The 12,875-nt window shown below is 38.4% G+C and overlaps 1 protein-coding gene across 2 annotated transcripts in view; it reads left to right on the top strand.

Annotated features, from left to right (window-relative positions):
- LARGE1 (LARGE xylosyl- and glucuronyltransferase 1) overlaps positions 1 to 12,875 on the top strand; it is a 297,579-nt gene that overhangs the window by 150,203 nt on the left and 134,501 nt on the right. For both annotated transcript variants that reach the window (XM_062011860.1, XM_062011868.1), the window contains exon 5: positions 5,066 to 5,148. In XM_062011860.1, the coding sequence (XP_061867844.1) occupies positions 5,066 to 5,148 (83 nt within the window). The remainder of the gene's footprint in view (positions 1 to 5,065; positions 5,149 to 12,875) is intronic.

The following is a 12,875-nucleotide window of genomic DNA, read 5'->3' as shown; positions in this document are numbered from 1 at the left end:
AGTAGTATCTTGACCCTATTCACCCTCTGTTTTCAATGTTTTGTAAATGTAAACTGAATCTTTTTTAGGCTCTGAGCCTGGAATATATCACAGCAAGAGTCAACAACTCAGGTAGAAAAAAGACAAGGGTCCTGAGAAGAAGGCTAGGACTCTGGGAAAGACAAATAGAGCTAGGAATAGAATGCTTATTTCATAGAGATTTACTGAAGGTAATGTTTCAGAATCTGATTTGGTATAGTCTTTAATGATGATTAAATCATTTCAAAATGCAGTTATAAGGAATGAATATTAAATCTCTAATAAAGCATAGTCTGTGTGATGATAATAATTGTGATCTATACCAAACATGGGTGGGTTTGTTGCATTCCAGCCACTGCTTCCTACTCTGTTACTGTGAAATAGATCAACATTATATTGTAAGATAAAATCAAGGTTCTGGCCAAGGGCCTTCTCTCTGGCAGGAGCAGATTGCTGTCATGCCTTCCAATCAGGAGATAATTTTAACACAAACCGTGGAACTAGGTAAGAGTAGTCCTTACATAGATGTAGCAACAAACAGGCTTCAGAAGGAGAGCATAATACCAATAGAAGCTTATGGAATTATGTGACTCTTTCTTAAGATGTTATCCAAGTATCTTTTCAGCTTGTGCCTCCATCAGCTGGACATTTAGTTTGAATTAAGTGTGCATCTATAAATATTTTTAAATATATTAGAAAATTATTAATTATCTGTATAGCATTCACTAGGTTAGCAGAATACTTAACATCTGGAGCATTTTTACAGGGATATTTTATTGCTACTATTCTCAATGCTCAATAAGGTTAAGGTTAAGTGTGCAGTTCTCCAGAGTCAGGAAGCACAGGCCCCCTCCAACTTAGGCACTATAACACAGGAAAAGCAGATATTGCCTGACTCTGGGAACCATTGGTAGCATATTTACATTTTTGTAACATACTTTTCATATCTCTTAATCACATTCAACAATTATTTATGGAGGATTAAGTAACTGCAGTGGAAGGCCTGGATAGTATTACTGGAAAATTATTGAAGTATGAAATGCTTTACCAAAGATTATTTTTAGCTATAAGAACTAATTAGAGTTTGTTAAGCTCATTATTTTACCATCGCAAAAAGTAGCCTGAGGAGGTAAAAAAGGAACATCTGTTTATCTAGGCACCTTATACTCCTCATCAGCATGGCATCCAAGGCTCCATGTGGTTTTGGATTTTTTCTTTCCATTAATGTTACTTCAGAATGGATTTCTATGAAATAACACTTTCAGAAACATTTTTTTCCTGATCTGTAGTGGCTAAAATAATGGCTTCCATACTATGTTAGCATGCACCTTAGTGTTCTTTAAAATCCCTTTCCTGAAGAAGCTTAATTTCCTTAACTTGAAGTATCTGGGACTGAGTGTTCCCTAAACTATTTAAAATCAAAACCTAGCTCTCTTTGTGTAGGAAAGACATGTAGGAAGAGCAGCATGATTAACTTTCACAGTATTTTGTTTATTTATGCATATCTGTATTTATAAACAGAGGAAGAATTCACTGAGCCTGGAAAGCAAGATCTATCATCAGTTCATCTGTTGCTGCAATGAGTTCCATTGTTTAAAAGCAGCTCCAGTAAATGGCCTTCTTGCAACATTTACTAATAATCTACTAGTAATGAGCATGTCTATCATTCAGTTTAAAAGGATTATTTTAGGAGAATGGACACTTTCAAGAAGGTGTTTAGCCCTACAGTGCCTTCTGAATATCCAGGCTAAAGTTTGCCAACGAGAATTATAGCATCGTAGAACTATTTTGGTTGGAAAAGACTTTTAACATCATCATATCCAGCCATTAATCTAACACTGCCAAGCCCATCACTAAACCATGTTCCTAAACACCCTATCTGCATGTCTTTTAAATATCTCGAGGGATGGGGACCACCTCTCCAAGCAGCTTGGTCCAATACTTCACCACTGAGAGAGTTGTGAAAAAATTCTTCACTATTTTTTTGCTAATCTCCAACTTAAACCTCCCCTGGAACAACTTGAGGCCATTTTCTGTTGCCCTATTGCTTATAACTTGTGAGAAGAGACTGGACTCCCACCTCACTTCAACCTCCTTTCAGGTAGTTGTAGAGAGTGATCATGTCTCCCCTCAGCCTCCTTTCCTCCAAACTAAAATCCCTCAGTTCCCTCAGCCACTCCTCATCATACTTGCTCTCCAGACCCTTCACCAACTTTGTTGCTCATCTCTGGACATGCTCTAGCACCTCAGTGTCCCTCCTGTAGTGAGGGGCCCAAAACTGAACACAATAGTCAAGGTGCAGCCTCATCAGTGCTGAGTACAGGGGGACAACCATTTCCCTATCACAGATTGTAAACAGTGAGGAGTAAGTGTATCATACAGAGCTTTGATATGAGATGTTTGAAGTGACATGTTGAACCATGAGGCTGAAGTTGGAGCACTCTTTGCTAATGTGACTTCACTTCTGGGTGTTAGCTGCAGTCATTGAGTCCACCGACTGTTAGAATCACAGTGGCCAGTTCTGGTGATACAGGGATACAGTCTTCTAGATATACGTTCTTTCAAGTACTTCTTTCTTCCAGCCACTATTGCCTTGGCTTGCCAGGATTTGGCTACAGCCAGCTGCTCTCTATCCAAACTTGTATTTGGAACAAGCATGGAGGAAACAGAAAACTTTTGTTAGGGTGTAGACAGTTCAGGCAGAGGACCTCATGTTGACTTGCCTGTTTTCCCAGTGACTGTGTTTAACAGTTAAACAGTGAGTTGAGAGGAAAGTGAATCAAGAAAAGGAGAGGAGCAGGCTGAGTCTTTCAGCACGCTGCAGGCAAAAACTTTGGGAGGAAAGGACTAGGTTTCTGTTCTCTTTGAGGGTTATTGTTCTTTTCCCATAGGTGATTGCAGGAAGGAATAGAAGTGAAATGTGCTATCAAACACCACAGAAAGGCTGAGCAGTAGGTGTGTGGTTACCCGTGTCTCTGAACTGGAGAACATTCAGAAGAGCAGCAAGTGGTGTCTTCTCACTGCTCTGGCTGAAACAGCATGCAAGGCAACAGCACCTACTACAAGACAGCCAGGAAAGCGTGCTTTTAATTTTGAAACAAACTAATTTAGGAAAAGGAGAACAGATGTAGGCAAGTCCTTGACAGAATAAACTCTGATTTTGAGAGGTGTCATAAGGTGGAGAGGCTGTGATGAGAGCTTTTCTGGCAAGTAGAACTAGTATAAAATGATGTTGACAGTGATATGACAGTGCTATTCTGTCAAAACCCATAAAATATTTGTGTCTGGCCCAGTGTCTTCAGGTGAAGTGTTTAAAGCATGCATTAAACTATTCTCAGTTAATTTGATTTTAATTGTTATTGAAGGGAAGGATCTTAGGTCTCCCAAAAGCCTGAGAAAGACCAGGTGGCAACCAGAGAGGAAGCAGTGCATGCAGTAATAGGGATATGTGCACCCACAGGAACCATGCCCACAAGTATGGTATAAACCACTGCTGCAGTAAAAGTCGTTGATAAGCAGCCTTTCTTCTCCCCTATTGTTACCACAAGAGAGAAGAAACACAATTTTTGCAAAGTGCTGAGCCTGCTGAACTCCCATTGACTTTAACATAAATTTAAAGTGCTGAATACCTCACAGAGCTGTAGCCAAAATGTACTGCGGTATCTTTTCTTTCTCACACCTCTCTGGACAGACAGTTATCTTATTAATTCAAGTCCTCTTACAACCTCAGATCTTCAATGTACCTCAGCTTGTGAGGCACACTAGGGCAGGAGGCAGCTGCGGTGTTCATATGGGGGTTGCACAATGGCACAGGCACTTGGCAATTATATGATTCAAATTGTGCTCTGTGAATGGATAGGGCTATGGAGTCTTTAGACGTGCCCAACACATAACACCTCTTGTGTAAATCTGCTTCTGTTACAAGCCAGACTTTGGGAATCTATGAGTATGTGAGGAGGCCAAATTCCTCATTTGCTCTCTGCATAGTGGGCTTTCTGTGGAAAATGAGAGCTGTGTGTGTGAGAAACCAACTAACCAAGCTTCAAATGGAAGCCAAATGAGTCTTCCCTGCAGTTTCACAGCTGTGTACCAAATCACAGCTTTGTGCTGCCAGCACGGTAAACTCTCCTTCATTTCCATGACCAGTAAGAAACAGAAAAATAAGGAAGCTGGAGTCAGAACTTGCTAAGATTAATTTTCTTTTGTGCCCAGGAAATAGTAATGTCTAATCTTAAAACCAGAGAAGAGTAACTTAACAGCATTCTTTAAATTATTACTTTCTGCTTTAACAATGATGACTAGTAGTGCCTTTTCAATTTTCCCTCTTGAAAAGATGAGTAAACCTTTGCCGCATATTGAAAGGGAGGTAAGGAGGCACAGAAATAAGTGATAATTTACCAAGGTGCTAGGGTGGGGAGAATGTGTGTGTGGGGTATTTTATTTAACCTCACGTTAACACTACCCTGTACAGCTCATACTGGTAGTCACAAGCAGGGAAGTGCTTTCACAGCGTGTGTCCTTTATTATTGCTGGGATGCACCCAGCCCTGGGCAAACCAGTTGCCCCAGTCATGCTCATCCATCAGAGCTTGCTCTCCTTAGTAGCTGTCCTTAAGGTGGAAATAGTGCAAAATTTCTAAAAGCATGTCTGCTGCTAATTACCAGACATAATTTTAAACTTCAGTTCAGAAGGTTAAAGTGTCTGCATGTTTGCATCCTCAGAATCTGGTGTGCTGCTAGGTGGAAGGGAGTGTGTGTACACATATGCACACACATAGCTCTTAGTTAATAAATCCAGTTCTGTTCAGACATCTAATGTAATTTAGGGATAGTAATGACTTTGGAATGATGATGGTGTTTTAACTCAATTAAGACGTTTTTAACAAACTGCCTCAAGTGGGCTGCAAACAGCTGCAAAACACCCACTCAAATCTTTAACAATCTCCACACTAAATAATAGCAATGTCATGTATGTGCTCTGCTTAATGAATGACAGAACATAGAAGCAGGCTTTAATTTTTGTTCTTTCTGTTCCTTTTCTCCCACAGACCATCCACGTTGCCATTGTTTGTGCGGGATACAATGCCAGTCGGGATGTTGTCACGCTTGTCAAGTCTGTCTTATTTCACAGGTAAAGGTAGCTTTCTTTTCTTGTGTATTGTGTATCTGAATATGGCTACATTAGCCCTTTCTACGTTTATTCTCTTACTTCAAAAGACAGTTAGATTCTCTTCCTGGGTTGCTTTTTCTTTGGAAGGAAGGAAGCATGAAATTTATGACTGCCACAAATAGATTCACTTGTGTAAAGATTTTAGCGGTGAATTATGGGGATCAAGGATCCACCTGCTCCCCCTGTTGCTTTGTGGGAATGGGGACAGTATCTGTCTGTACTGTAAGGCATCTACACACTGCTGAATGTTGAAAAATAGTAATGATAATAATAGTAATAGTAGTAACAACATTGTATTCATTTACTCTAGTCATACTATCAATTTATGGCACAGGTGTTGATGGTAATTTAAAAGCCATACACATAAATATGCTTTGGTTACTTCACTATCCCAGCATCCCATTTAGACATTTCTTTTTAAAAGTAAACTTGTTACCATAGCCCATATGATTTCAATAAAGTCAGATTATTTATTCTGGCTTTAGAAAGGCTGCTTGCGGCCCCTCAGAAGGCTTTGCAACCTGAGTTTAGCACATGGAGCACAGTTAGAGCTCAAAATTGACAGACATTAATGTACCAGGAAGGTAAAATAACCAATTTCCGTAATAAACAGCAGCTCCACAAAGAGACCAATGGTATTGAAGTGTGTGTGGGCATAGGTGCTTATCCCTTATACAGTTTAGTACCGTGTCAGAGTTATTTTCCAACAGTGTTGCAAAAAGTGGATTAAAATGGGGAAGTAATCAGACTGTTTGACTCAAATGGGACAAACAGAACATGTGTAGAGTTTCAAGAGTTTACTAAGGAGGTAGTTTCAATACACAGCTTTATATATAGAATGATAATTGTATACCTGCCTTTGCAAGTCTTTTCAGAAAGAACATGTTCATGTTAGAGGAGGGCTAGGAGCAGAAAAATAAAATTAAAAAAAGCAAAACAACAGTAAAAAACTGTACCATGACGTTAAAGTCGTGTTAAATTTTAAAACTACAGCTATTTCCAATTATACTTCTGAATTATTCAGTGTAAACTGGCTTTATACTGCAAAGATGTGGAGCATTTTGTCTATTTTGATTGTTGTTGCTATGGGATTTATTACAAATACGAATTTTTATGGCTGAGTTATCCTAGTGGTTAGCTTCTAACCGTTGTTCTCTCCTAGTACTTGCAACCATTTTGAGAAGAGTCTAATCTGTATGTTTCCAAATGTTCTACACGTTATAGGAATCTCGCAGCTCAAGGTTTAAATAGTCTTTTTCTGCATTACTTAAAGGAAATGTCCCTGTCTTACATCAGCCACTGATCTGAGCAGTTTGAAAACTTGTAAATAATTCTGCCATATGACAGCAGAATTATTTAACTTGGAAATATATTTAGTTGAAAATATGAAACCAAAACAAAGGGAATTAACACCAGTGTTTCTAAGCCTGGCAGATTCTGCCCCCGTCAAGAACACATTTACTGTTTGGCTAGCATACTGCTCATCTCAGAGAATTTGTCTAGTTCAGCAGAGGTGATCAAGCTAAAGTTCAGTGTAGCTAATGAAAGTTTAGTACAGTTAGTTACATTCAAGATAACCTATCTTACTTGTTTGCTGGAAACATTCTTTAAAAGACAAATCTAAGTCCACTCCTTCCCAGAACTAGCTTTCCTCACTAGACATTACATTGTTTGATAGAAAGGGAAGATGTTCTTAAAGAGGAGACAGCTTCTTACAGACATTTCTTCCTTACCTTCTAGAAAAAACATGCTTCCTAAGCACCTCTTGATGCTATGGCTACATGAGCAGAGAGCCATGGGTCCGACATGCTTCTGTTTGGAGCTTTGTCTTTGGAATGGCGATGGTGAAGAAGGCTGGAGAACAAACAACAAACTGAGCTGAAAATTTATTTAGCATCACGAATTACTTGCATTGGTTGCTATGTGCAAACAATGTTATCTTGAAGTCTGGCATACACTTCAGAAGTTATGATGACCAGGAAGAAGGTTTCTTTTCATTTCTAGGATCTATTTCATTGTAGGAATGAAGAACGGAGACAGATCATGATACTGCATTAGGAGGAATGAGTTAGAACAGTTGGAGGTGATTGGTTCAGATAGTTAATGCTTCATGGCATCGCTAGCAAGTTCATCGTCTCACTGGAGGTTCATCAGTGAAAACAGGCATGGAGATATCTCTTCTTCTAACCTTAAAATGTGTACCAGGGAATGCATCCTAGCTGGCATTGTCTAATAAGCCAAGCAAAACAGACATTTGAATGGAATGTATGTTTCTGTCAGAGAAGAAGTTTGCTTTTTCTATCCTAATCTCTAAAGTTGGGCTACCAGCCCGTCATTTGTAGGATCACCACATTCAATCTCAAATATAGTCTTGCAAAAATCGGAACGAACATGCCTTGTCAAAAATGGATTTTTTCCTTTTTTGAAGTTTCTGGTGATCAATGTTCAACCAAACCTGATATAGCAGGTACAGAATGTGCCTGTATATACACAAAGAGTATATTGTATAATTGAAAGACGTTTCTGTAGAAATCATAGCTCTTGTCATGTAGCCAGGCATAGTGTTGGTTCTCCTTGGACAGCTGTAGCATTATGCCTCAATCCTGCACAACAACATCCTGAATACATTCTACTTTTTAAACAACTGGACCTTCAAAGCAACCACTCTTAATATCCTTTCCTATTCCTACTGCACTTCACTTGGTGTTTGTGGTAAAAGCACTGGTCTCAGTCTGTCTGGAACTCGTGGAGATGTTGTATGCTCTTAGTTAGCATTTCCATCTAGTTTAGCAATTAATTTTTGATACAAAAAGAGTTACCTAAGTTCCTTACTACTGTAGGGAATCCCTACTTCTCTGATAGAAAAAATATGAGAAAAGGAGGCTATGTCAGAGTAATTCACTCCGTGCATTAATATATTTGCTATACCCCCAACTTTGAGCTAGAGTGCTCGATGGAGAGACAGCAGGACTACTGAGTCATTAAGAATAAAAACTACAGGGGTTTCTATAAGTGGAGTGTGATGTCTTTTCTGTCTTGCATAAATGTGCAGCAAATCCTGCATACTGAATATTTCATCTCTCCCCAGGTCTACAGAACCAAGTTTCTGATTCTAATCATGCCATATACATCATGAAACTTAGGCAAGCTACTCGTTCAAACCATTTGAGAAAATGTATCTGCCTTCAGGTTCCAGAGAGCAGGAAGAGGAGAGTAAAGGGATGGTGTGGCTGGTTCCCTAAAAGAACATCATAGTTCAGAAATTCATTACATTCCTGATGGAAAAGTAGCTCACTTCCAGTTTTGCCTTTGGAAAACATATGCTCAAGCCACAGAGGCTTTTGACACCCAGTTTGACGTAACTGACAGTCTGTTCTCAAGAGGAGACTCAGCAGAGCTGGGATAGTGCAGGATTTGCAGAGCCTGGTAACTATGCATTGGCAGTGCTGCACAGAGGGGGGCTTATAGAATGAGAACTCGGTCTTAGTCTTCAATTTTCCTGCTTTCCTTTCTTGGGCATATAGTTCCTAATTATGACAGATTTTATAATTCTGTTGCAGGAGTAAAAAAAAATTTCTTTCTGAGCCAGTGTACAAGAGCCAAGCTCATATCAGGGTGTCATAAGTGCAACTTAACTTCAGTTTTTCCAAAGCAAAAGACTAAACACTAAAAGATATTGGGTCAAATAGGCAAAACGAAATGCAAGTAAATGAAAACAGTGCATATAGCGATATGCATTATGTATTCCTCTTTCAAAACTGAAGTAGTCTCCTGTGGATAATAACTCTCGTTGGAACTTTTGCAACTACTGGTCCAAGTTACATTAGTCATTTTCAATGTTTTACTCTGTCTCTGAAAATTGTCAAGCTTAGAGTGCCACAGAAACAGCCCATGAGTTATAGTTTCATATTGCAAAGATCATTTGTTCCTCTGCTTAGTTAAGTCTTGACTTGAATAAGAGCTAAAATGATTTTCATTGTACTCTTATCCTTTCCAAAGACATGATAAACACCGTGTTTCATTTGGGAAAAAAAGAAAGGGTGAAATTACACAATTACCACATGTTGCTGGCAGTTAGGTCAACCCATGAATCTGTGAGAAATTAACTTCTCTTTTGAGCCAGCTAGTACTGGCTTGAGTTTGGGGTTTTTTTGCCTAGGTTAGTCCTTCTTTGAAGAAATTGTGATTTCTTCTTCAGCTGTACACTCCATTTGTATTGCAGCAATAATGACATAGTAATGGTGGTGGAGTTTTGCAGTGTAAACAAAACCAGTTAATACTAACTTTCTAATATGAAATAGCCTCTTGGCTTTAAGAAAGCTGCTTATAACCTTGAAGTTAAGTAAACATCTAATCATTTTTAAGATTAGGATATAAAACTGTGTTATAGATTGCTGTATGAATAATAAACTTTTTTTCCCTTAGTACAAGTAGAATAAGGCAAATCAGATGAAAATGTAAATTAAATAAAAAGGATGATATGTAATTTCCAAGAGTCACAAGTCAACACTGGCTGGTAATTAAAGCTTATGTAATCTAATGGCTGTATTCCATAGAGACCATTTCACCTTAATGGAGTTAATTTGAGAATTTAAAACCTCTGTCATTGTTTCCAACTTTCCTAGTATATCTATTTCTTGGGGGATTCTTCTGGCAAAAACTATAAAGCATGAACTGGTTTCTCCAGTCTATATAGATGCACACCTTTTGTATTTTCCTGTTGTTCTAACAATGGAGGCGTAATGGAGAAAGCAATGTTTACAAAAAGTCTGCCCATGAAGTCTCTTATTATTTCCCAAAGTGCTTCTATAAGTTAACACAAAACAAAGAAGATCTATGAATGAGACAGCTAGTGAATCTTAAGATGTCTCCGATAGTTTGGGGAGCATTTTAATCAATACTGGATGTGACGGAGTATGAAAAATCTTAATGATTTTCACATTTAAATTCTCCTTGTATGAGAGAGGGATTGTCATATGGGCATTAGAAAAAAAAATAAAAATCCCTAAAGCTACCTTTTATAATTTCTGTTTGAAGTTCTTGTAACCATTTGTTACAGATATAAAAGGTATTACCTTGTTGTGCTTCCCTTAATAAAGTATAGGTTTTGGAAATAAACCCCCTGGGCTACTGACCTTTTTATATTCTTAGAAAATAAAATTCCTTTGTTGCAGAGAGAGAACCGTGCAACCAAGCAGCTGCTTTTTGAATTGCTAACAATTGAGCTATGAAATAATATGGAAGGGAAGAGTGAGTCTTGGTTCACTACTCCCTTTTTCAACTCTAGATTTTTGTATTTACCTCTATGACAGTGACTATTTGAAAAGAATGGACCACAAATGCTTGAGCAAGCAGACCAAAACTCTAATGAAGAATAAGAAGTTTTGAAATGTAAAAACAAGATGTCATGATTAAGAAAAAAAACTTCCATAGAAATGGGTAACTCAGGATAGGCTCCTAAATTCATAGGCTGACTTAAAATTACTGGCTTCTTTTCATTTTACTAACTTGATAGGACCTCAGCAATTCTGAAAATGAGAGCATTCATTTGAGCTGCTACATTTAGGCCTAAGAGTCTATATTTAAGCATCCATGCTTGAAAATCATGGCCAGAATCTCTTTTTATTCACTTTCGAGGGACGCAATTTAGGAAAAGAAATGCGTGCTCTTTATGTATGATTTACTTTATCAGCTAGTTTTCTGATATTAAGATAAGTGGAAGTCATTTAATATATAAAGAGTTGTGATTTTCTAAATAGAGTGATTATGACCTTGAGTTTCCCCTGATGGGAAATACCCATATTTTGAAACGGCATTCCTCTGCTTTAAGACATGAGCATGTCAGCATTTGCCATGTAGCAGAAACTGTGAAAAGTTGTATTTGATAAAAATCCAGATGTTCAAAATCTTTGAGGTAAATGAGATTAAGTATTTCTGGACCTTGGGAGAAATTCTCTTGTTGTTTCAACATCTGCTTCTGTAGCGAGAAGTCTGGAAGACTTGGAGCTCAGAATTCAAGGACTGTCTGTTCTGAAACCTGAGACACTAGAAACTTTGATTTCCAAACACAAATTCAAGGGAATGCCAGGAATTTTCCAAACCCTATTAATTTTGTAAGAGAAATTTGTCAAAATTGTCATATGTTGACCCATATTGTTTTGTGGTTGCACATACTATCACCATTTACAGTACAGTGCTTTCTACCAGTACAAGATATAACTGCCCTCTTGACATGTTCAGTGGAAAATGGGTTATGTGGGATAACATATACGTTAAAATGAAACCACACACAGCTGGGCTTTGAGTTGGTTAGAGAAACTGAAGTCAAAGGAAGTCCACCTTACATTTGGAGTGAGAGAAGAAGAGGTTTGTGTTGGTCATCACTTTCTCTGAGACTTGATTCCAAGTTCCCTTCAACCCAGGAAAAATATGTTGCACTGAAGTCCTGAGGTTCAGGGAGCTGGAAAGAACCTGTTGGGTTTTCTCATTAACATCCCCCTCCCCCCCCCCCTCCCCCCACTATCATAGGAAATGCTTTTCACAGCTTTATCTACCTTCACAACAGAAAGAAGTTGAGTTTTTCTCTAGCCAGAGCATTGTGCTTTTCCAGTTTCAGTCCACTCAACTTCCACTAGCAAACCAATTTCTTCAGCTGCTCATTAAACTTCTTCAAAAGCTGTGCCACTCTGTTACCCAAGTGAGAGACTCTTAAGCCTTCCTATGGAAGACCTGGGTATCTCCCCCAACCTCCTCCAAGCTTTTTAAATTATAGCTGCACGGTGCCAGTGAAGGATAGTTCTCTACATGGATAGACCTTAACCTATCATAGGAGCAATACAGTTTGATTTCAGTTTTATAAATCTTATTTCCCAAAATGTATCTGTCCTGGAAGAAGACCAGTCTGAAGAATGGAATAAATTTCACTGGTACCAAATGCTACAGGAGAACATATGAGTACTAAAATATAGCTTTCAGTTGAATCCTTCACAGTATTCTGATTGTTATCCTCAATTCCTACAGCCAGTGATTCAGTCATGTTGGCAAATAATGATAACATCTCTTTCTCATATCTCTGGAGAAAGATTGTTCATGTTACAGAATCTTTCCTGTATCTTTTACAATGGATGTTGGTTGATCTTTAAGCTTCTGAACTTGTTGCATGAACACTTTGAAGCAATCCATATCTTTTAGGATTTGCATATTGCAATCACCAGAAGTGGTAAAAGATGTCATCTGTGTGTATGCTACTACTGTTAGCCTCAGGAGGTCTTCCAGGTTTGGCTTCTAGCACCATGCGAAACCTCACATTTCACATAACTAAAGTCTCGTCTGGGATGAAATTTTCTGTGGCTGATGTGCATTTAGTTGTAGATGTCAGCAGGTCACTATACTGTTTTGGGGATATATTTTTGTAAGTGCTAATCTTCTGCTTTGCCTCTGACACATGCTTTCCTTCCAGCTGAATCTTTACCATGAGGCTAACAACTTGAAAGAGATTTCTGTGTAGGAGTACAACTACTCCTTTTTTCTTTTTCCCAGTAGGAGCTGAACTAAAGAAAATGTCACCCACTTGTTCACATTTAAGTTTCATACGCTTTGGGTCATTCAGACAAGTATAAACTGCTACTGAACATCTAAGAATCTTTGCATCAGATTTTTTCTTTTCAACTAGTGTGTTTCATGTTGAA

This window comes from Colius striatus, chromosome 1 (assembly GCF_028858725.1).
Source record: "Colius striatus isolate bColStr4 chromosome 1, bColStr4.1.hap1, whole genome shotgun sequence".
Classification (NCBI taxonomy): Eukaryota; Metazoa; Chordata; class Aves; order Coliiformes; family Coliidae; genus Colius; species Colius striatus.
The sequence above is the reverse complement of the archived record's forward strand: the minus strand, read 5'-3'. Positions and strand labels throughout refer to the sequence as shown.